Below are 26,086 nucleotides of genomic sequence, written 5' to 3' on the forward strand. Positions count from 1 at the left end.
AGGATAAAGCTAAAACCTTCTTGGTTTTCATCTCCTTTAGATCAATTTGAAAGATCAAGAGTTTAGTTTTTCACACTTTCCATGGCTTAATAAAGGATGAATCAAGGATGTTTGAGTTCTTGCTTCTTCATGAAGAACTGAAATTGATATTAAAGACTTTACAATCTCTTTTATCTGAAGTTAATAAGCCACTGGTAAAAAATAGCAGAGTCTAAGAAAATCTGACTTAAAAAAACCCCTTTCCTTTCTCTTATTAAACATCCTCTCATTTGGCTGTAACAATTCACTACTTTTCTATTTCTCCAATCACTGTAAAATTTTGCAGGACTTCATTTTCAAAAGTGAAAAAGAAGAAAGAGGGAAACAATAAAAGTGAACCATCTGTTTTCTGAACACCTTTGCAATCATGCTCCATAGATTCTTTCCTTCACAGGTGAGCTTCACCTAGGTATATTTGTTTAAAAATTGAACAATTGTTCTCTATTTCAACAGGAGTTTCTCAGCCTTTGTTGATATCAAGCAGCCGAGCAGACCAGCATCCCATCTGTTCCCATCTAAGAATGATGAGGTCCTAGAAGAGGCTGGCAACAGACAACAAGGGTTTACATTCATGGTGCTTGAGTGCATTTACTGGAATTAAGAGTGATAATAGACCTGAAAAATTCTCATTTCCTTGACAATGATGAGGATCTTTGGTAGAGACAGCAACTGTATCTAAAATTAGTTACATAAACCTGCAAAACAAGGTTTTTTTTAAATGCAGGATGCCTGCTTGTAAACTATTTATCCATAAATTCCTCATAGAAGCAAGTGACATAATCCTAGCATTATAGACACTAACCATAATAAACCTCTAGTTTAAAAGTTTTTAACTTAAGACAAAACCTGAGACTGGTATTTTAAAATTAACTTAATTTTTTAAAAATGTTGTTGGGTGAGGGAGATACCTCTAAACTGGGAGGGAGGCATGTCTTCAGTCAGCTGAAGAAAAATTTTGCTTTTAGCAAAGTCTCCTTTACTGTCCTTGCAGTATAGCAACAACATTTTTAGTATAGTAATAGCTTTGCAACAATAATATTGTACCACATAATTCCAGGAAAAAGAACAGAAGTTATACTGGCCTTCACAGGCTTTGGGCTAAAACAAAAGACAGGTTTGCTCCTACCTTTAAGGTGGAAGAGTTTATGTTAATTCTTGTCCTTCTATGCACTGATGAAACAATATGATCTTTTAAAACTTCAGTGAAGATCCTAATTAAAATTAGATTCTCTTATCTACAAAGCCTTGAAGCTGTCATAATTTGAATGCTATTCTTCTTGATCTACGTAGCCCTGACAGCTTAAGTCAATGTTGAATTAAACTTGTGCTAAACCATCCCCTTTATCAGCATCTTTTTCTCTGATAGGAATCCCTAGGCACAATGAAATAGGAGAACATTTAAAGTAGACTGGCTAAATATTCCCCCAAAATTACCATGGATTTTTTCCCTCACACTCAGCGAGGATGCTGGCACTTAAAAATACTCTCTGCAAGAGGACCTTTACTGTGATAAATGAGAACTGCTCCTTTGATTTTCATGGAACTACGTTAAACTACTGCAGACAAAGATCTGACCCTCTACACTTTTGGATGTCACCCAGGAAGACATTACAGCAGGGTAGGTGGTGTCCCAGCTTAAAAAATAAAAAAAATACATACAAAGCAGACAGAAGCATACGAGGGATGACTTCATTATATACACTACATCTTCCCTGTGTTTCAAAGGGCACATGCAGCTGGTTTAAAAACCTTTCAGTGGGAAAGCAGCGCACGGGCATTATTTATGATTCACCTCCTAGAAAGAAAAATATCTTTCCTCCTCAGCCCTTGATGAAGGCTGGGCAGGAAAGAACCAAGCATCGGCTTGGAAGAGGAAAGCTGTGGGGTAGCAATATGGCAGAGGCAGATCAATCCAGCAGCCATCAGAGAGGCTGGAACCTTTTCTCCCCCACCCCGCTCAGTGGGAAACAGCCTCGCAGCAGGAGCAGCGCCAGCGGTGGGATGCCTTCCACCAACCCAGGCTTCAGGAGCTCCAGCTGTCCAGGTAGAAACACTCTGGCCAGCCCAGGTGGGACTGGGTAACTGACCATCGGAAGCATAAACCTCCTAATACCTCTCCTAGCTCAGCTTTGCCCCCAGATAGCCTTTCTGGAGCAGATAGCAGGATCAACGGTGCTATGGGAGGTGGAAAACAAGGCAGGGTTTCAGCAAGGGTTGGGACAACTGAACAGGGGAATTCCCTGCATCTCCCCCTCCCACCCCAGCACCTGCCTGAATGAATGCATATCTCCATGCAGAGCATCCTCTCCAGGTATGCATCTTACCTCAGTTTCTCCCTCCTACTCTTCCACTCTCTGCAGAGAGTTCAGGGCTTCTCCCATATACAGATCACCAAATTTCTGTGTTTTATTGACTTTTCCAGGCACTCCTGTAACCCCTTGCGTCAAATCAAGTTCTGCTTCATCCACCCCAGCCACTCTTCTCTCCCTGAGAGCAGAACTCACAGATTCTCATCACTCTTCAGCTATCTCCTCTGAACAACATCTTTTCTCCAGATAAAGATGAACAAGAGATTAAGTTTACATGTGGAAATGCACAATGTTTGAGAGACGAGTAGATAGTTTGCCTCTGACAGAAACAGAGAACCCCCTGAGTGTAGCTGCCAGGTGAACAAGGTGTGTTTTACTCAGTTGTGTGTCCTGCAGTCAGGCAGGGATGTACCAAGAACTTTGCTGACTCTTTCCCTGGGAAATCTCCCAGAGAAAAGTGACGTGACAGGCTCTGACATGACATGTAACATACAGTAATTAAGCGCTTCTTCATTACAGCAGAAACATTATGGCATTACTGATAAGTAATGATTTAATTACAATTTCATTTTTACAGAAGAGGCTCCAGTATTAAACCAGTAAGAAAACAGAAGACAGAATAAACAAGAACCACTTATGTGAATACTGCAATAGCACATGATTATGGCAAGCACCCTCTGACCCTCTCCCACCCACTCTCCGACAAGTGCACAGAGAGCTTCCCAGGGATATTGTTGCCATCCAATATCATCATCTCACAACATCCAGCACAGAAATTCTGCTCTCCCACCAGCAAGATCCAGCTGAGTCAAATGTTGCTGGGCCCACACAAATGCACACACACACATGTACGGGAACAGGAAGCTGGAACAGCTGCTGTCCATGTATCATGAACCACTGTGGTTTTCCCCAGGGGATGAGAACTAGTGTTTCTAACCAAGTTCATCAGGAACAGCATCACCAGGCCTGCAGTGAGGGGTGCCATCTGCTCACTCTCCCTGAATTCAGGCAGCCCACGCAGCCCAGGCATCTTCTCAGTTTGTATGGAAAAGCTGGTTCTCCATTGAGCTCAGTCCAGCACCTGCAGCAGAAGGAGCACACTCGTCAGACACCCAACAGAGTGCTCATGTAACGTGAGCAGTCGTCACCCATACGCCTCTACCAGCTAAAACTGACTGCCGTACCTAGAGTCATCACCATGCTGTGTCAAAACAAATCTACTGGCAGCACATGGAAAAGCATTTCAAGACTGATTAAAGTCTTGCCTGCAGGATTTTCCAAATGCAAAGCCTATTTAATCATTGCATTTCTGTGTGCTTTCAGGAAAAGCAACTTGGCTTTGAATGACTCACCCTTCTCAGCCCAAACCATTTGTTCTCTGTGCTAAGTATGGCATCTATTTACTCAGGCAGTCAGGGGCCAGGCGTGAAATGTGTGTCAGGTCTCCTCAGGTCCACGATTATGTACTGTCATACTTTTAATTGAGGTAGTTTCCATGAAAGACCTTTATTCCACACCCTCAGGACAGCTTGGAAACTCAGAGCTCGTTCCTCCCAAAACAATCTCCTCCAAAGTGGTGCTCACAGAGAGAACACAATGCTGCAGAAACAAAAATAATTGTGGAAAAATACTGGAACACAAGCATTTAAACAATAGTGGTGGGTATTTTCCAGAAGCTTGCTGACTCCAGTGATTTTGCTATACAGTAACTGTGGATGATGGCTGCCTGACCTGTGACCCATTACTGGAAGCTAATTACATGCAGTCAACCCTCTTAAATACTTCTTTTTCTTCACTCTAAAAGCCTGTCCTCATACACACATACTTAAGAGATTCCAGAGGTCTGTGCAGAGCCAAATACAAAAAGACACTACATGTCTTTTGTCATACAAACAATAAAAAATTAAGGTAATTGTCATGGCTATCTGCCACCAGGATAAGGACAGGATAGTTCATCATTGCCACACTAGAAGTCTCAGGGTGCACACTGCAGAGCTGTGTGATGTCATTATTTAGATGTTAAACCCAAATTAACCCTTTCAAAAGTACAAAAGCAATTGCCAGTATGGTGGCTCAGTTCACCCTGAATCAATCACGCATTTATTGCAGAAATGCTGATCCCACTGAAGGTAATATCAAAACTTCTGTCTCGCATACAGTCCAAAATACATTCCTGAACTTGGGAAGAAAGCTTGCTAATGAAGAAAGCACAATTTCAGGTTCAGCCAGGAATTTTGGTACATTACACAGGGTGAAAACCAGAGAGACGAATTTTCTTTAATTATCTAAATTATTTTCAGCATTGCAATTTGCATCTACTATCCTGCAACTATAGTTTCAGGGTTGCCACAACTTTTGAAAACAAAAAGATGTTTCCATGTACTTCAGAGCTTGTTGTTTGAGGGAATACCTTTCTACCTTACCCAGCTCTCCTAAACAGATTGTTCTTTTCTACTTCAGAACTTCAGAATGGACTCAGTAAATTTCACTTTGTTCATTTCTTGATTAGCTCTGTTTTTAAAAAAAAGCTTGTGCATACATATCTCATTTACTTTGTAAAAATCCCTAATATACTAATCAGTTCATGAATCTTGCAAAAAACATGACAAAAAAACAAATCTCTGCTGACCCGTGAATACATTTCCCAGTGAGGTTTACCATTAATAGCAATTGGAAATCGTTTCTGATAAGTGAAAACAAGCTTGCTTGAAGATTCAATCTGAAGAGCCATGAGGTTTATTCAACCACAAATGTAACACTAAACAATGAAAGACTAAAGACAAGGCAAAATATTCTAGTTTGAGTACAGCTGCAATGTGGTTAGACACCCTTGTCTTGAAAATCAAACAGGCTGTGCTGTTTTTTTTCAGTTTATAGTACTGGAAAGTTTGATGTACCAGAAATAACTTGTATCATTCTGAAGGAAAGCATGCTTCCTATGATTTTAAAGGATGAAGTCTCTGGGATCCTGACCTGTGATGTATTTGCTACTAGTGGTAAGCAAGTCCCTTCAAGAGAGAGAAGGTTCACAGATCTCATCGAAACAGCAGTTTCCCTCCTTTTACAAGTGGCCTAAACCAACACAGTTGGCAGTGCTGAGGTGAGACTATGAACAAACTGCTCTCAGGGTGGCATTTCCCAGACACAGCGTTCCCCAAAGCCCTTGTCCTTAAGGACTATGTGAAGACAGAGACAGTGGGTTTTGTGTCCCGTTACAGCAACCAGACCCGGAGCTTCTGAAATGGAATAGTGAAAAGGTGTGTTGGTTGCCCCATACACAGTCACATTAAGAACATAAAAGCCAGCATCTACTCGAGAACCTGAAATCTCTCTAGTATCACCTCAATTCAACAACTCTTTTCCTTTGCCACTAAATTTAATTAACAGGGTATAGAGATACTGTCTAGAGGGCTTATTTGTTGCAGCCACAGGTTTTTTTTCAGAAAACATGATACGTTTCAGTATTCTCTGTGGCTAAGAACTCCATTTATAAGAGACTTTGCTGAAAATGAATGCTAATCTGGCTTAGGTACAGAAATAAAAATTGGTAAACCACGAAATGCAGCATTGAGAACAAAGTTAATCCTCAAAGGAAGAAAAAAATAATAGGTTTTGATAGGACTTTTTTTTCTCTCCTTTTTGTCCCACTTTGATGTCTGAAGGCAACCTGAAAGTTCTGGGGGCTGTTATTCTTTACCAATTTTTTCCTTGCTTTTATATATTAAAAACTTCCAAAGCATATTTGAAAAAGCATGATTTTATAATGACACCTATGTACAGAAAATATGTATTTTCCTAATATATACCTAAAGGTTTTTACACATGTGCAGACAGGCATAGAAACAGACCTCAGTGCAGACAAGGTTTAGCTAATACATTCAACTTCAATCTCCATTTAAATAGTGTCAGCTCATACACTACCAGTGTTAGGGCAGATATATTTACACAGACCTATTTTTTAGCTCCATATTAAAATGGAGTTGTGAAGAATTCAAGAGATCACAAACTCTTTCATTATAAGTGACTACTAATTGTGAAGGATGAAGATACCTAAACAGACAGCTTAACATATGGACTTCTTGTTTGTTTGGTTTTTTTTTGGTGGGTTTTTTTTTTTTTTTTTTTTTTTTTTTTTTGCTTATCTGGGTTTTGTTGTTATTGTTAGCGTTTTTGTCATGTTGGTTTGGTTTTGGCATTTTTTCTCCTCAATGTCCAGTTTAATCTGCCCCTAACAGGCTTTGGAGATTGCTGCTTTGTTATGAAATCTGCTTGCAGACTGCCCCACCAAAGCAGCAGGATGCTCACAATGTGCTTTTAAAACCTCAAAACCACATTAAGAATAATACAGATGTTTGATTTCCCAAAAACTTAACTGTTTCTCAAGTTTCCTTGCAGTAGGGAAATCTTAAAACCATCTCATTTTTCATTCTGGCGTTTCTTTTGGAATTAGCAGCTGTATTCAGACCCACAGGCATCTCAAGGAATTTCCTCCAAGGGCTATAACTATCTCCTATGAGAAAAACACAGCCACACACACTTGTGATGCCAAGAACCTACTCGTTTACAAGTGCAGAAGAGGGGAACTGATCCAGGAACATGAGCTGCACTTGTACTGTCTGGTTTTCACAAACGGAGCTGCTCCTTATGAGCTAGAAGGCATTACATCATCCACCTAAATATCTTGCTTTCTAGGAAGTTGTACTGCTTTCTGAGCCAGCTGGAAAACAAAAGGTTGTTCACAAAGGTCTGTAAAGCTCGATATGGTAGTCAATGGATGTGACTAAGGATCTCAGAAAGAGGATGAGCTGTACCAGTGTCGCCTCATTTTCTTCCACATTCTGTGTAGCTGGTACTGGGATCAGGGAGCATTGTGAAAGGCTGAGGATCGAGGTGTACTTGGCTTAAATGCAGTATGAATCATGGCTTTGAAGCAACAAAGCAACACTTTTCATTATTAAATAGGGCAAATGAAACCATCCAAAGGACATCCTTTTTATCTGCATGCATATGTACAGCTGACTGACACAGTCATGCACACGACTAACCACAGGGAAATATGAGTGAACTTGAGAGATGTATGAATGCCCTGCACATGTACATACTCATGGATGCACTGGCATGCAAAAACCACCTCTTTCACATATTGTTATGGCATGGCACATAAACGCAGTGTCTGATGCTTGTCAGTGACTTTCGCTCCTCAGATTGACTCGAGCAAAACAAAAGCAAAGCTTACAGGCTTTTCCCTGTCGTAAGTGGCACTCTTGAAGTACTTATACTTTCAAGAATACATCACACCAGTTTTCACTTGAAGAAACAACAATGAAGGGATTTATTTGTGAAAATCAAGTCCTTAACCTTGTTTTAATGAAGAACCTGCAGAAAAATTCCCATCCTTTGTAGATGGACCACCAGGTGAGCTGTAAGAGTAGTATCATTTTGCCTTGATATGTCAATCAAGGTTTGAATTAATTTTTCCACAGATCCCCAGTGGAAAGCTGTCTCTCCTTTAGTTAACACAGCACTCAGCACCTTGTCCAGCAGTTAGTGCTGCAAGAAGACACCAACACTTAAGTGGGATTTTGCTTTTCCTGGTACATTCCCAGCCCATGCATGGGAAATCTCCTTGTCTGCACTACAAATACCCTCTCCTGCCTTTCAGGGAGGCAGCTTGATTTGCATCCCACTGGACATATGAGAGCACCGGTGCCAAACAAATCAAGCCCACCTTCCCTTCCTCAACAAACACCCACAACAGTGTCTCAGAGAGTAAGAGAAGCACAAACCTATAAGCTTATTTTAGGGAAACCATCCCTGCTTCCTGGGATGAGCAGGGACTTTCCTTGTTGAGAACTGTATCTATATAATGTTAACATTTTTAACTGTTAACAACCTTGACTTCCAAGAATTTGTGAAGTTCTACCTTTGAATATGTTTTCTTCTCTACAGTAACCTGTACTTCATTTAAATGCATGCTCTCCACAAAAATGTTTTAAAAAAACCCAGCATCCATTACCTGATATTGTCTAACCAGACTGCTGTTTTCTGTTGCAAGAAACAGAGATCAGAGCTTCTGAATTTCCCTTTTGTTTACTACTCCAGTTATTACAGTGAGTTCTAATGTTATCTCACCTCCACGACCAGGGATGTTAGATGTCTTCTCCTATGGAAACAACTTAATATCCTTGATTATCTTATTATCTTTCTCTACATATTCAATACTTCAGTAGTAAGTTCATTTTTCTTGAGGAGAAGGAGAACTGAAATGCAATGCTCCAGATGTGTGTTCATCACAGATTTTATTCAGTGGTTTATCATGCCATTCCACTACACTGTTTGATTTTTTCCCTCCTAATAATTTCTGGTGTTTGTCATTGAAGAGCTTCCCACTGTGCCTCCAAGATGTTTTTTCCATTTGATTACAGCCAATTTAGAGAATATCCTCATCTTCAGATGTGCCATCTGCAGTACTTTGTAATTATTCACACAAAATCCAATCTTCTTTGTATCATCATTTGCCAACTTAGAAATGTGAGAACCTTCTGTATTTCTTCACAGTTAGCTGTAGGCTGGACTGCCCTCCATAACTGTTTATAACCCACAAATGTTATCAGCTCATTATCCCTTCTCCAGGAATACACTGTACAGCATTGCCTCCATTCTGATTTCCATGGGACACCTCAGAAATTTCAGCAACCGTTCTCCTTCAAGTCAACAGATGAATTCTTCTTACTTTTGTTTCTTATCTTTTAACCAGTAACTAATTGCTAGGTGATTTTTTCCTCTTCTCTTGCTAGCCTAGTTTCTTTCAAAACATTTGCCTACCTACTCACAGTGTTCCCTTAATACCCAATGAACTCTTGGCTCGTGCTTTAGTTGGACTCCTGTTTCTCAATTCCTTAAGAAAAAATGTTCCCCTTTTGTTTTGCCCATACTATGGCTGTACATGTAACCTCAGAATTTATATCCTCCTGTGTTTTCCTTCTTTAGATTTCCCTCCTAAGTTTAAAGATTGTTTTTAAAACAGATCTCATTTACTCTTGTTTAGCTTGTTTAACTCTTTTTCCAGGTGTGGAAGTAGAGCGACACCCTTTTAAAAATTGATTTAGATTCACTCAGAGACCCCACTGCACATTTAAACACATTGCAAGACTCCACGACACCTTCAAGTGTTTAAGCCTACAGCTGCTCCTTTTACTTCCCTTTTTTTGCTTTCTAATGCTTATGATTTTCCCCTTTCAAGCTGAAAAACAAATGTGGTAGATTTTCTGCATGGCATCTAATTAGAAAACAAAAATTCTATTCTCTTCTTTTCTTCCTGGTAAGACCAGAACATGGATCACCACATTTTCTGTTCATACTCAACCCCCGAAATTTATGGCAATTGCAGTGCAAAATCTTGCTACCAAAGACTTAAGAATATAATGTACATTAACAGTGAAAAGATCTGTATCTAATAGAGTACCAAACTGATAATAAAAGAAACAAAGAAAGCCTGAGCCTTAATACACACAGACCAAATGCACTATCACAGATCTTACCCACAGAGCATAACACTAGAAAATTAGCAGAGAAAAAATCACCATGAGTTTTAAGAAAATACTAATGTTGACAGTTATTCTTTATCATTTAGAAACAAAAATATGGATGTTTTCTGCAAGAAAATCAGGGTAGAGAAATTAATCACATTTAAGCTATTAAGTCCCAGCTCTACTTTTCCTGAAGCATCTTAATAGAAAAAAAAATCACTGTGTTATGTATATCCCTTCTTATTTTCTATCCTATGCTATCTGCTGTGAGTAAGAAAACATCCATTTCCTCTTACCTGCATTTACATGCTAAGGTATTATAGATAAAAATATACCAAATTACTCATTTCTCAGCAAAATTTGTTTTGTAAATGAAAATAACTCCTTGAAGTGTTTAACTTTTATCAAAGTCTAAAAGTTTGTGCCATTGACTTCAAAGGGCATCACCTAAGCTTTTCTAGAGAGAGGGTAGTTTTGGAAAGAAAGGTGCAAAGTAAACACAATAAAAACAAGCATCTTCCTATCTGCTTGGAACCATCCCTCCAAAGCATTTCTACAGAGTAATTCTTAACTTTGTTTAAATTTGTTTGGGTCAGAATTTAAAGCTGGAAAGTCAGAAGTTCCGCTGGGGTAAAACTATACAAGATCCTGTCTCATGGGTCAAGTAATAAAGAAAAAAAAACCCAGAAAACCTAAAGATAACTTATTTATATTTTTCTTAGTCAGTTTTTTAGGAAGAGGGGTTCTTTTTGAAAATTTTGCTTGGAATTAAATATTTAAAACCTGTCAAGTGTTTTTAAAGTGTTTCAAGAATGACAAGGATTTCTTAAATGTTGTTTAAATAATTCTGTCCAAATTTTGTGAAGAAATTCCTGCATTCAGATGTGAATAAACAACATGAAATTCTTGATTGTTAGCACCTCCAGCTTAGAGTCATCTTTTAGCTAGTCCCCCCTGCTTTTTCCCACAGTAGCATATTAGCTGGGATCCTAAATATTGCTTGGGGAACACAGTGACAGAAATGAGACAAATTTTACTCTGAAGGAAATTTTAGAGAAATTAGGGGAATTACATCAGGAAGTAATTTTGCTCAGCCTACACAGAGACATTACATGTCCTGTTCAGTAGAGTTTGTTATATTGCCACTAGAGTACAACATTTTATCTGCTCTCTTCAGACTCACCTGTATATCTAATCCTACTGCTTTTGGGTCCTGCAGGAGGCCACACGGAGTTTGGGGGGGCTTGGGTAGTTAGATATAGCTTGGAAACAGGAAAGCATAAAATGCTAACTAAGGAGGATGTGTCATCAACAAGAGCCTCTCCTTAGAAAATAACATTTTTACTTAAAGGAGTTGGTGGCAGAGACAGAAATATCAGAGAATGGATATTTTATGGACAGACTGTGCCCTTTACAAACGTTAACATTTTCTTAATTTGCCAAAAACTGCACATGGAGGTATGCAAACGGCTAAGTCGGTCACAAGGAGTCACCCTATGAAGATGACAAAAAAGTGCAAAGATGACATAAAAAGTTGACTCTATGTCCATTTAATTTTCTTTTCCGGTTCTGTCACTTGCTTTGAAACAAGTTTTAGCTATTATTTTAACAGTGTTCTGAAAAAAAACTAAGATAAACAAGCTTCTGCCCTTGTAACAGAACCATAACAGAAATAATAGATCGGAGAGATTACTCTGGAGGGTTTTTACATTTTTTTAAGGCTGACCTTTAACACTTACTCTTGCAAAGCAGTATTTTATACATCTTGTAATCCACCCTTCTGTAATATATATTCCAGTGTCAGTTAGACTGGATCTATAGGGACCCAGAGACAAGCATCATTTTATTATGGTAATAAAGGACAAGAGGAATACATTCTTGTGGATTTGTTCCCTTTGAAAATTTTATCTATGAAAAGAGAAAAACACTGTGTTTTTAAAGACAGCAGAGATTTAAAATATCCATTTCATATGCAAGCCTGAGTTTAACTGCATGTGGACTTTCTATTTTCCCAAACGTTTAGCCACAAAATCATACAAAAACATACATACATGTTATGTTAGGACACACAGTAGAATATGCCTACCCTATAAGTTCATTTATTTCCTTCAATTTTTTAAAAGGCTGCTCCCTAAAAAACAGAAGTCACATTTACTCATGAACTAATATACAGCTTAAACCCACCAGATATTTTTTTTGTTTAATTATCACTAGTGGTACTCTAGTTTGACCAGCATACTAAACCTGCTGTTTCCTTCTTGCTGTACTCCCCAGTGCGGAGGTCACCTGCCTGAAGCTCATGCAAGGCAGTAAGGTGTAAGATGAAAACCACCACATGCCCCTGGCTTACCTCTCTTCGATGTCCTGCGGTGCAGCTCCTCAAGGCTGCCTCCTCCCCAGCACTGCTGAAATTCCCTCCAAGAGGTTAAGCAAGCATCAGTCCCTTACACTCAGAGTCAGGGCACTCTGCTCTGCCCACACTGTGCCCCTTTCCCACCGTGGCAGGTAGCCCACAAAATGGGCTACCATTCACCAGCTGCTCACCTTGCACCCATGTGTGAGACATGCCCTTTGGGGACTCTCGAGTCCTGGCCCTCTCACAGCCCACTTCATCATTGCTCCTCTCTTCTACCTCACAAGCACTGAACAAGCCAAGAGTGCTCTGGCACTGGACAGGTTTCTGAGCAATAAATTACTCGGCTTTACATGGTTCAAATTTAAGCTTTTATTTGGTTTTTAAATTAAAAAAATAAATTTCGTTATTAAATAGTGGAATGGGTCTAAACTAATGTTTACATATTAATTCACTTGCTTTAGGATACCACCAGAGAAATAATTGAAGTTTACCACCTGGACAAAACTTTCTGTTAGAAAGCTCAACAGTGGTGTAATTCAGTTAAACAGGAAAAAAAACTCCAAAAGTCTTAATGTTTACAATGAGCGTTAGAAGTAAACCTCTGGTTTTAGTGTCATCCAACTCTAGTTCCCATCACAAAGGCAGTCATTACATTCAGAATACTATACCACAGTGCTAATGTCATCGGCTTCATCTGGTTTCTTTTGCCTGCTTGGCAGGGATTTCAAGTACTCAAGGTGCCTCCTTGCATCCTCCTGGTTCTGTCGGACGTAATAAACCACGTAGGAGATCACCATGGTGAACCAGCCAAACATGGTGACCAGCATGGCGTAGTCAGTAGTCTTTTTAGGGAGGTTGCAGAGGTCGGCGTCGTTGGCAGCGTTGAGGAAGGGTCTCCCCGCGTGCTCGTCCAGCACAGAGGTCTTGCAAATGACATTGTTGGCTGTCTCATGGTTGGAGGCCATGCTCCGCAGCACCTGCTGCAGCGTGCAGTCACAGTGCCAGGGGTTGTTGGCAATTCTGGCCCTGGCCTTCAGATTGTTGAAAGCGTTTTTGTGCACGCTTTTAATCCGGTTGTCGGACAAATCCAGAGTCTGCAAGGTTTCTGCCACCCCTTTAAAGGCATGTTCATCGATAAACTCAATCCCATTTTTTGATAAATTGAGGACTCTCAATTGGTGCAAGTCCTTAAAAATTTCATTGGGGATAGATGTTATCTGATTGGAGTCCAAATAAAGTAAGACTGTTTCTGGAGGAAGATCTCTGGGTATTTCCTTGAGGTTTGCATTGCTACAGCTGACATTCAGACCTCCGGAGTGGGAACAGAGGCAGCCTTTTGGGCACATACTGGCAGAATGAAAGCACAGTATCATGAGGACAAAACTTTGTAAGAGCAGACACATGGAGAGGGAACGAGTTAACCACAGGTCTACCAAATGCATGCTGGGCTGTCAGCATAATCACACGACCATTTCTCATTCAGCCGACAGGGTGGGAAAAGGATTGGCAAAGCTGAAACGTGGCTTCATTTTCTTCGGCAGGATTAGTAAAAACTGGTTACTAGCATATGGGCTTCCTCATGGTCAATATGCTTCTTAGAAGCATGCCTACAGAGAAGAAGAAAAAAAGGTTCTTTATACCACAAACTCCAATTCTAACTTTGTTTTCATTAAAAAAATAGAAATAAGAAGATGTTAAAGGGAAATGCCACACTAAAGAAATTATTTATTATCTTAGGTAACTCCGATTAGCATTAATCTGAGTTTAGTGCATAAATCCCCAGGACATTTTTAGGAGGAGAGACTACACTTACTACAAATTGCACAGGTTTGGTCTTTAATACTTATTAGGGAAGGCACTGGTTTGCTTTTATCACAGACTCTTCTCAAACAGCTATAAAACTAAATTGCATTTTCCCTTGCTGAAGTAGAAGATGCATTGATAGAAGCTAAGAATTGTATCTCCAGCAACAGTGACAGGTTAAGTGAAGAATTTGTGGTGGTTAATGTGAACTTATTGCAAAATAATTTAGTCTATTTTAAGTCCAAATCCAAGTACTTCAGCAAGGAAATATTTTTACTATATCAAGAAACAAAAATCAGATAAAGCAAATGCTGCTGCAAGACACCACAATAACCTGCCATCTCCTTGTTTGTCTCCCCCTCCTTCTCTTTTGCTTTAGAATGCTGGATTTCTTGTACCTCCCAGCATTCTGTGAGACTCACAGACATAATTTCTACTTCCAGTTTTTTAAAACATTTTCTTTTCATGTAACACAAAGAAACAGAACAATTGCCAAAAATTCACATATCCCACCCTCCAAAACAAATAAAACTCACAAAACCTATATACGAGCCAAACATTAAAATATCTTATTCACAGAATGTAATTTGCCAATAGGACATATGAAAATACTGTTTCTGCTTCTCCCCCCTCAAGCTGGCTTTAAAATAGCATATATCCAGAAGCTTTTCCATTTTCTCCTTTAATTGGAATACAAATACAGAAGTCTGAAATGCTGACCTATATGGTTTCAAAGACAACTCTTCCCCTCCACCACCACCCCTATTATGGTAAACTATGAATTTCTAACAACAGGTCCATTTGTTTTCATGTACATGCTCTCTGTCTTTGTAGCAGCTCGGATATGTGTAGCCTTCAGGTTGTATTTACATATAAATGAATTATGTTTTTTTCTAAATCCATACTGTAGCCCACTGAACAAGAAAATCCCTGCACGAAGGATATGTGTGATTTTACATGAAAAAGAAGAAATTGCATTGCAATCACTTTTTTAGTTGCAGAACTGACATACCAACTGCAGTTGCTGACCCATTGCAGTAATATGGATCAGATGTGTCAAGCATAATTTCAAACTCATAGCTCAAATTCTATTTAACCCTTTCTGCTGAGGCTCATTATGTCAGTAACCCCATAAAAAAAGAAAAATAAAACAACACAAACCAATCTTAACAGCATGTACATTACTTGTGATAACTCCAAGGCTCAGGAATGCTCACACAAGCTCAGCATACTCTCACTGCAACTATTGGAGAGAGTAGTGTATCACCAATAATCTTCAATTTACCTATTGTTCATTTCAGCAATTTCCCAAGAACCTAAACAGAAAGCTTACACTTGGATTCCATAAAATTTCTACTCTAAAATTAAAAATAAAGTAATTGTTAGAAATGAGAAATTGTGAAGTTAACCCTGGAAATGTGAAACTGCTTAGAAGGAAACTAAGCAGAGTATGAAAAGCTCCCTTTGAGGAAAGAGAGGTGAGGTAGCACCTCCCAAGTCAATGAAATCCTTCATGACCTCTGTGGAAAAAACAGGGTTTACATGATAGAGCCCTGTTGCAGTGGGTGCATGTATCCTTCCCATTTTTCCCTTTGGCTCCATGGTCACTGCAGTGCCTGCTCTTCAGACCAGACAGAAATCTGCTACTGGAGAAGGTAAGCTCCAGAAGTTGTTTTTTTCCCAGCCTGCCCAAAAGCACTAAGTACTTGCTAAAATGTGCAGCCTATTCGCAGGCCAAGCTGGAGCTGGCAGCTGCTCCCCCTGGCACTCGGAGCTGGCAATCTGCTGCTCCCTCCAGCAGCCCTGGGTGTTGTGGCAGGACAGCCTGTCCCCTGGAAAAACAGCCACCTCTTTTCTTTTCCCTTTATGTTCATGTGTCTCACTACTGTGCTGCTGCACCAGAAGAGTAGATGAGTGTTCCAGCTCATCACCACAGAAGGAGCATCATCTCATCACCTACTACTTGCACACAGTGGCTTCCCACCAGCAGCACTGGAGCTCTACTGCAGCAAGAGACTGGGGGGAAAGAGCAAAGACCTGAAGTAGTTTCAGGTGCTTCATTTTATAGAAGCAAAAAGTTAATACTGTTCTCATCAGAATGTGACAAATGAATATCAAATTTGCTTCATTACAGGCTAAAAAAGCCCAGTCAGCCTGGAAATACAGCGTAGACTCTGCTGAGTCCTCCACCGCACTGTTACACTACCAAAGAGCATGTATCAAAGAGGCCCCAAGCCCCTTTGTAGAGCATCCTCATCCCACTGAAGACAAATGAAACTATTTAATGTATTAATGTGCTTAGAGTGGAAGAAGCAGAGTCATTACAGACTAAACAGGATAGTGTTTAATGAAGCAGTGCCTCTTCTAAAGGCCTAACTAAGCAAATTAATATAGAGAGGAAAGAACTCGCTATGTTTTAAGTTGTTAGATAGAGCAAATACAAGTTTAAACCTGCAATTAACAACCCACTCAACAAAACTTGTCTGAATAAGAACAAAGCTCAGCAAATTCCCAGTAAATTAACCAGAAGGAACATAATGGGACTGAGCATCAGTCAGGGTAAACAGAGCTTTGTTTGCTTCAGACTATACGATTGAAGGGATATCTGAGGTTTAGGTTTCAACAATAAACTTAGAGCAAGAACTTTCTTACTTCTAGTGACTGCAAGAAAACAAAACTAGGATTCACACATTTCTAATGCCAGTAGGAAGATCTGTAGCTTCTTGAGCTTCCAAGCTTCTCTTGCTTGGAACACGATAAATTAAGAAGGTGTCAGAACTGGAACAAACACAATAGAGATATACCAGAAGAGACAGTAATGACTACAGACAAAGGGATGAAAGAAACCGAATTAAAATATGTGAATTAATTATAAATTTGCAAATAAAGCAAAAAAAAAAAAATTAAAAAGTGAACGAAGGCACAGGGAAATGACAGCAATACCAGGAGTACTTGCAGCACCGTGGTGGAAAAAGGTTTTTTGTGTACATTTCTAAAATACAAGTACAAACATAGAATACCTAATACCAAGTCAAATATTGCAGGGAAATAATACTACAGACAAAAGATTGCACAGAAGAGTTCTTTACAGTCTTGCAGTTTAAACAGGTTTCCAAGGCTTCCTCTTCTCAAGTTCCCCCAAGACCATTCACTCAGTGCCTACATCCAACGATATAGGAAAATGTACAAATCCTGAAATCCTCAGGGAAAGCACATTGCTTTTAATACACAGTGAGCTTTCTACTGAGCTTCAGGTGTCAGGTATTTGCAAGTATTTGTCTTTACTGCAAACAAGGTGCGGAGTCTGTATTTTAGCTCCTGAATGCAACACTACTAAATTATCTAATTGAATAATGACTTCTCCCCACAAGAAACTGGTGATGTGAGGAAGCATTAGTGCCTCCAACTACTGACATGGAGAAAGGCTCCACAGACTCAAGAAAGTCATACAGAAAGTCCAGGACAAGACTGCCTGCAATATTAATTTATCCTCAAATATTAATTTATCTTCAAAGAAAGATATAGGAGAATAGGAATCCTATAACCATCCCACAGAACAGCCAAAAAATGAGATGTTTTGATGTTTAGGGCAATACTAAGATAACAAAAGATACATAAAAAGACAATCCATCATATATGTTTAGTTTAAGATGTCTGACTACGGGGTCTCAAAAGCAGAGATTACACCAACCTTGAGAGGTATTCTGCCTACAGTATGTTGAACACACCCACACACACAATCCCATAAGCCCTCAGGTAAAATCAATGGAGCCACTTGTTGATGACACTCTTCCTGCAAATTTGTATCTTTCAGATGCAAGAGAGGGATTTACTCCCTATTTGTTCAGCAGATGGCCTCTCCATGCATTGTGTATCTACATTTTTAGTAGGGTCCTTCAAAAATTACTTCCTTAGCCCTACAAAAAATACCTGTGACATTAAAATATCTTTGTTCAAGTTGGTACCAGTAGGACAATACTTCTACTTGGAATTTCACCTGAATTCTCAGACAGTGTCAGGTGAACTCCCAAACATTATTTTTGAGGAAAAATCAAGACTATTATCCTTCTCCTGGCAGCTCTTCACCAAGCAAGATCTCACACATAAAGACAAAAACCATGACCTAATGTATTTAATATAAATGTTTTTATGGGAAGATTCCTGTTGTAAATCACACAATGAGGGCCACAAATTAAGTCCGAAGAACAGGATCACAGAGGTACATGCCAACACAAGAGCTCCCAGACTCACACACAACATCCTCACTTGTTTTACCTGCTTGTCAAACTGATGGGAAGAATAAGCAGCAGCTCTCTGCTCTCTCTTCAAAGCTGGACCCACTGATGAAAAAGATTGCATCTATTACTCCAGCAATGTCAAAGGGGTCACAGCTAACTATTAATGCTCAGCAACTACACACACAGTTTGTACTTGAGGTTACTGAAGGCTCCATGATTAGAAAGGAATTTCTTGTTACTGTAGCTGATGTGCTCAAACAAGCAGGCAAGATCAGAACAGGGAAAAAGAAGAAGCCAATGGTTCAACCACAGGGGGTGAGCTGTTGGCTGCATCATGACTGTACTCAATCTGTCTGGTCTGTCACTTTTCAACCACCAGAAAAATTGGAAAAAATTATGTACAATCCAGCTTCCTAAGAATGTGGATCATAGGGACTGATGCACAATTCACAGGCCTAGGCTTACCATGCTTCCAAGGATATACAGCTGTAAAGTTTAAGTGACTTTGCTACTAACTTTAGGCACAGTACCCAGAGAAGCCTTCATTTAAAAATGGATCCCAAATGGCACTGCAGAGCTCCACACTCCTTGGCATCACAGAATCCACAACAAACATCACTGCATCCTCAGTAAATACCACGAACAACTGCAGGTCCCCCACATCAGAGATGCACTGCACATAACAGGGTGCCTCCCATCCTCCTCTTGTACAGCCCATACGACTCATATATGAATCTAGAGACAGCTCCTATTTCTGAGGGCAGCTCTACTGCCTTCAAAAGAAGCTCTCAACTCCCAGTAAGACTTCAAGAGATCCCTGAAAAAGAGCTCAACGTTTCAAGCCTGGTCTAAGTAAAGTCCTACCCTTCAGAGTAACAACTTTCTTGCATGACAGCATCGGAATTTTGATACAGAATTAGAAAAGTCCAGGAAATAAGACTCCTACAGGGCTCTTTTTTTATACATCTTTAAAGCAAACTTGCACTTTGAATAAAAATTAAAATTTTATAACTAAAAATCCATTAAATGGAGCACTGAAAAAGATCATTAACTTCCAGAAAATTACTGAGATGCTTTATAAAGACCTGACATTATTATAACATTTTTCCCTCCTTTAAGACATCAACTATGTTGGTTTATAGAAAAAATCCTCATTGATAAATCTAGTTTTCTATTTTCTATTAAAACGGGTCTTAACTTTGCCATATTGAATATTTTTGGGTTACATTGGGTTTAGCAAATTAACCATTGAAACAGAAAATATGCCCCTTTCTAATACATTGTTTCCCATGAGTTCTGCTTCCTTTAATGCCAGTCTGCTTCTTACAAAACACACACACACCCCCATCCCCTGCTATCCCCCATCCACAGAGCTGTGTTTTGTGACTTTGTACTCCTCTTTTTTTCCCTGTTGTCATTAAAAGCCATATACTACTTTATCTCTAAAAATATTACCTTGCAATTAGTATTGACAAGACAGTCCTAAAATGGAGATTATAGGCTAAAATTAACAGGTGACTATCCAGCCTGAAAAGTCCAGTTCACTAGAGGACTGAGGAGAGGACAATTTTACCTGAACCCAAAGAAAGAGATTTGCCACCACTACTCCCAAACAATTGCTAATGGCATATTTAGGAAGAGTTAAAACAGAGAAGATATTTGGAGAAATAACTTCTAGTTTTATCATATATCCATACATATGTAAAAAACCCCACAACTTCTTGATAAAACTGCACCATAACAATGTGACTGACTGACTGAGTGGATACTGAAAAGTGTGCAAGCTGAAATATGTGCGAGCTGGAGCTGGACAGGAGCAGTAGGACCCAAAGGGGAATGCAGCAGCCACTTCTGACCTCTGTGCACTATAGAACATCAAATTGCATGGGTACCAAGTGAATTCCTCCAAACAAATACAATCCTTTAAAACAATGCCACCTATGTGCTGTCAGCACACCATGGCCAAGGGTAATCTCACTAGCTGCACAGACAGACTGCGAGTCAACCCTCTCCATGGCCCCAGGACAACATGACGAAATTCCATTTAGCAGATTAAACAAGAACTTGGTTTGGATTCCCCGGACAACCTGTGTCTTTCATGCATCTTTCCCTGTCACTCCTCAAACGTAGAGGCCTGGCTACTTCACAGTTCAGCCACCTTGAAGGTAGGCAGCTAAGATGCTATGAAGCACCAAACCAGAGAGGTGCCACAAGCTGCTTGCAAGGTGCCAGGTCATTTAAATTGCCAGATGGAAGTCTCCAGCAGTGGAAGAGTTTCAGGATTTCAGAATATGGCAAGATGAAAAATCCTAAAGCAGTAAAAAGAGAAATTAATAGAAGCCAACGGCAAATGAGGTGGGAAAAAAGGGGTGCAAAAGATCATTGATTCTATGAATAATTTAAATGTCATGATTAATCAGTGTGAGCCTGAACTTAAACTACATAATGGATTCATTATCTAATGAAACACCAAATGTACTCAAACTATAATATTCTCCCCTAGGACAGGACTCAGAATGCCAGTCGACATTTTGTTCCCAAAAAAATTCCAGTATAGGCACCTATATATAACTGCAAACCTTTTCCAGTTGTAGAAGCAAAGTGAGTAGGTAAAGGTTTATAGATCCTGAGCTATGACTGCCCTCCCTTACCTGTCACAGAGTAATAAAATGTTTGAGGAGAGCCAAATGAAGATTTTAAGCTATAATTACTTTCTGATTGTGAGATCACTGAATGTATCATTCCTTATTACCAATTAACACCTTAATTACTCTGTGTGGGCAAATGAATCAGCATTTTAAGACTGATGGGTTAGGTTCGTGTTAAAAAATGTATTTAACTTTCTTCCCTTTTCACATCAAATCAGGAATTATTTCATAACTCTCAGCTGATAAATAATTGTGTGAAGCTTAGCAGATATAATAACAGATTGATGACAGAAAAATATTATCATCTCCTATGGTGCTTTGCTCTTGTAAGTCTTCTGTGGCAACACATTTCTTGGAATGAAATTTGGTAACTTGCTGGAAATTAAAGAAACAGCTGTTGGGCATGCTGTTAGACCTCGTTCTTTTGAGCCTTAACAAAGTTTGAATCACCTGCTTTTTAGAAGGTATTTCATGCTGCCTACGTCTCTTTGTTATCTCCTGTATCCTCTTTATCTGACATAGCATACAGACAGCTCCTGTCCCTCCACTAAGCAATATAACCTGATGGGAAATATAAACAGCATTTTGTATGCACACCTATGCCATTTGAAGAAGAAAGCAAAATGTTACATACACTTACGATGCATATGTAGTGGCAATATAAAGCAAGGTAAAAATGAAAGGCACAAGATGTAAGTAAGATACATCATAATCTTTAACATAATTTATCACTATATTTGGAAGAAATTGTCTTGAAAACCTATGGAAGAAATGAACAAAGGCTCAAGATATGCCAGTTACTGCTCAGCAAACATATCTGCAAAAAGATTTTTTTACCACTATATATGAACATTAAGAACCACATTACAGATGCTAAAGGAAAATGCTCCAACACACATAAATGACTACTTGTGAAGAGTTCTCCAAAGCCTTATCATGTTTTTCTAGATTATTAATGTGCATCAGAGTTTGGGATTATATTGTACCAAGTCTCAGTCACATTTTCTGAGAAAACATCAACAACCACTCTATTTGGCAAGAAAATCCTTTCCAGTTGCAGCTGAGTCAATCCTCCACATGATCTATAGTAGAGAAAAAATATACTCTGAAAGCTTAAAATAACCTGAAGTGGAAATACTTCATCTTCCTTGGGTAAAGAGATCCAGACTAAAGTCTTTTCTGAAGTCTGGTTATGAGAAGAATACCTAGGAGCCTTTCACGAATAAGGAATGCTGTAGGTTTTCAAGAAATCTGACACAACCCAATGGAAAATGTTTTCATCATAAGATGCCAATTTCACAATATTTGCCAATTTATTTTTCTCCCATATTATAAAATAACACGATCAAAGTGAAACAGAAAAGTGCCCAGTTGGAGCCATAGTCTTTCCAGTAGCTAATGATGGATACTACTTCAACTTAATTAGGCAGAATCTATCAGATCAGAGAAAATCTTGTCTTGATCTCAAGATAATTAGACTGATTACTTCAATGATTACCAGCATAATCAGTGGCAAGTCTTGCAATTTAATCTTGATAACTGCATCTGGTGACTGCAGATGGTGTCCTTGCCCAGTTGAAGACCTCATTCTATTTTTGCAAATTACAAATCTTACCCCTGCTAACAAAACTGTGTTATCAGCAACTGACAGGCCTTTAAGGAAAAAAGGCTATTGCAAAGATAAGCAAGATTCAGACCACTTAGAGACCTTTCTTCCTTTTTTAAGGGTGTTTATTTGGTTCTGTGTACCGTGATCTTTAAGCTCATTTGAGGTTCATCCAAATGCTCCTGCAACTTAGTAGAAGACAGAGGTTGTAATTAGGCTGGGGAGGCTGTGCTGATAATAAAGTCAGCAAGGCAGAAATGAGCATGGTACCCTGAGGGGACTGTTCAGCGAGGAACACACGGGTGGCTCTGCAAAGCTGCCCTCAGTTGCCCAAAGCAGCAGCAGGACAGCTGCTGGCAGGAGACACCTGGGTACCAGGGAATGCTCCAAGAGAGGTGCTGCAGACTGCAAAGCAAGACAGGGAGAAGGAGAACAAAGCAGAAAATGGCTGAAAGCTGCTTTTTCCAGCTGACCCTCTGTCACAGAGCAGGTTCCCAGGAACTGCAATGGGTCACCACAGATGAAACAATTTCTTGGGTTAGACAACTCAACAGGAAATATAGATGTGAGCAGATGAGGTGCCACAGTGACAGTTCAGTACCCACTTTCACAAACTCTTGCTTTTACTGGGTCTAGATTACCCTGTTGTGTTAAAACCCAGGAAGTCAAGGCTGTTTCTCTTCCTGCACAACTTCCCAGTGAGACAAACAGAGCAGTAATTCATGGCACAAAGAATTTGAAAGGAAAGAAGCCAGCAGAAGCTATTACTAAAATGAAGCAACCTGAATAATAGTAATACACAAGATCAGACTAGCAAGAAAAAGAACATACTTCCAGAGCAATTACTTTGAAAAAATCTTAAAGGGGAGAAAAATCCCCACAAGATAAATTAGCAAAAGAGGACAGCAGTCAAAATATAGTACCTCAGCAGTTATTAATTCAGCTCCTTGTGCTTTGAAATATGCTACCTGTATATTAACAGGACCTTAAAGAAGAATGCAGAAGTAGAGTAACTCATTTAGAAAAATGCACGAAAAATAAAATGTGTACCAGCATATAAAAGAAACCAATCAAGTTTGAAAGTTCTAATTAAAAGCTCTAAACCTAAAAGTGAATGCCCAACACCACAAAACCACAAGCTTTTCCTATTGAAATTGTGACTTATCAATATAATTCAGAAAATAGCAGAAGAGACAGCAAGTATGGAATAATTATGAGATCAATAAGCAATTAAGCAACTTTAAAAGACATTCAAGTGACCTTCTACAATCAAGTGACACACTGAGTTAGCTGCAAGCCATTTGAGCTTGCCAAAGAAACTGGCTGATCAGTGATGCTGGTTTTGCTGCGCCAATGATTATCACACCTGCACACTGCTATTTGCATAGCTGAGAGAACCAAGAGCACATCTACAACCACACTTCCAATTCTGTATCAAAGGTGTCAAGCAAAAGTATCATAACCTACTGTATCAAACCACTCATCCATGAAACCACCCAAAAACCACATCCACACTTCTAATACTTTAATCTATGAGCAGCTTCAAATAACTGTAATTTCTTTTTCATTAGCTTGCCAGGGAAAATTACCTCTTTTTTTCCTGTCCTAATAATAGATTTTCCTTCTATATTTAGGTATCATTATAACTCTAAAATCACAACATGTGGTAATCTGGAATAAACAGACACAGGGATTTTGTACTTCCATGAAAACAAAATTACCAGGTTCCCATCAGGACCCACTTTAAGCTCTGCTGGCAGCTACTGCCATTAGAGGTTGTGGAAAAAACTAGCCCAAGTACAACTTCTGCAGCCCTGCTTCAGGTGAGGATCTCCCAAGAAAGAAGAATCTAGCAGTGTAAAGCTTCAATACCATCTTGGGCTGGCAGCACTTCCCTAATTAAGAATTTAAGGCCAGATGGAGCCATTAGATCATCTAATCTGACCCCCTGCCTACCACATGACGTGTTGTTTTACCAGTAAACCTCATATTGAGCCCAAACATTTAGGTCAGACTGAAGCATGCCTGAACTGAGAAGACTTCTGTGTGCCCAGGGCAATACCTTTTGTGCCCACTGTTCTTGCAGCACCCTGTGTCAACAATCCCCATAAGAGTTAAACTAGTCTAGCACACATATCTGCTCCCCCAGGAACCGGACACCAAGCAAGAGTGTCTGTTTTCGAAAGAAAGGCTATGCTGAAAGATAATGTTCCACTGCTCATCATCAAGAGCTGCATGTTACCACTTTCTCCAAATGAAAGTCAAACAAACTGGCTATTTTTTAATCTGCTGGTGAGTTACATCATGCCCTCAGCTGCCATTAAAGAACTGTTCAAATTACATGTGTTACATCTAAGCAACAATCAGCATGTTTTCATTTTGAAGTAAGTGCTCTGGAGTATCCCCAAGGCTTCCCAGGAAGTCAGGTAATTTTTTTTTCTTTTTTTGAACTATGTAGTAGTACTTTTCCAAACTCATAATAAAACTTGCTGTATTAAGTTACTCTTCTGAGGACATACGATGATAGCAAGTTGTTATTACAACTTGTGGTTGCAGGCTGTAATCCTTTAAGGGTTCTCTAACCCTTACTCAGCAAAAAGCTTCAGCCTGTTTGCAGCTCATCAGCTGGGTGAGAGGCAAGCAAGCCTTCAATGCTCATCGTGCTGAAATAAAAGTTATCACCAACTGCTAAATGAAAGGAACAGCTCTAAAGAAAAAAAAATATCTGCTTTTCTCAGTGGAAATAAGCACCAAACTTTATCAGACATGGAACCTAGCTGTGCAAAAAACAAAAACAAGGCACAGCTGCTCGACACTGAGTGTGCAGAGATCTTCCAGCCAGTCACTCTTCCCAAGGAGAAAACAAAAGGAAGGAAGGAAGAGCCAAAAGGAAGTGTTGCAATGGCTACCTCCAAAAGGAGAACAAACCCTTGAGGTCACATTTCTACTAAAGGAAAAGAGGTCTTTATCAGCAGTACTGGAGCACAACAGAAACAGACTGAAACTTGGTTCAATAAAACCCTTATTTTAAAGACAGGAATGTATCAGCTCTTTGTGTGTCCCCTCTGAGGTTACACAGCCAAGCTGACTTTGGCAGACCGAGGTGATACAAAAAGCAGGAGTTGTGAAGGAAAAAAAAGTCTTGATTAGCTGGGCAATGATCCAATAAGCAAGACACTGGAGGCTGCAAGTTCACAGCTGAAGAAGCTCAGGTAGAAATAATTTATAGCAAATTAAGTTAGGTCATGATAATGAAATTTAAAGACATGTGGGGCACAATTTATTTTACTAAGGCTTGTTGAAAAGTGAAACCCAAGCAGAGCTAACAGGAAGGCTAATTTAACTCTGGTTACTGTTGGTACTGGCACTGAGATAAACTTAACTTGACACACTTGGAATGGGAAAAAGAATATAAGAATAGGATTTTTAAAAAAAAACTTTTTAACACCATCTCGACATTGCAGGAGAAAGCAGGGCAAATTCGATCCTGTGAATCATGGCTGCTTGTTTCCCAATTTTAAAACATCCTGGCACACAGCACTCGGTGGCAAGTGCAGT

At 39.5% G+C, this 26,086-nt stretch overlaps 1 protein-coding gene across 7 annotated transcripts in view; it reads right to left on the reverse strand.

Annotated features, from left to right (window-relative positions):
* Positions 1-3,117: 3,117 nt before the first annotated feature.
* Positions 3,118-26,086, reverse strand: part of LRRC3B (leucine rich repeat containing 3B) — a 145,859-nt gene continuing 122,890 nt past the window's right edge. For 5 of the 7 annotated variants that reach the window (XM_068206629.1, XM_068206647.1, XM_068206656.1 and 2 more), the window contains one exon: positions 12,579-13,840. In XM_068206629.1, the coding sequence (XP_068062730.1) occupies positions 12,896-13,675 (780 nt within the window). In that variant the 5' untranslated portion in view covers positions 13,676-13,840 and the 3' untranslated portion in view covers positions 12,579-12,895. Of the gene's footprint in view, positions 3,430-12,578; positions 13,841-14,374; positions 14,496-26,086 lie in introns of those variants that run through there. The other 2 variants (XM_068206610.1, XR_011004498.1) reach the window with 2 other exon arrangements.

This window comes from Anomalospiza imberbis, chromosome 1, assembly GCF_031753505.1.
Source record: "Anomalospiza imberbis isolate Cuckoo-Finch-1a 21T00152 chromosome 1, ASM3175350v1, whole genome shotgun sequence".
Classification (NCBI taxonomy): domain Eukaryota; kingdom Metazoa; phylum Chordata; class Aves; order Passeriformes; family Viduidae; genus Anomalospiza; species Anomalospiza imberbis.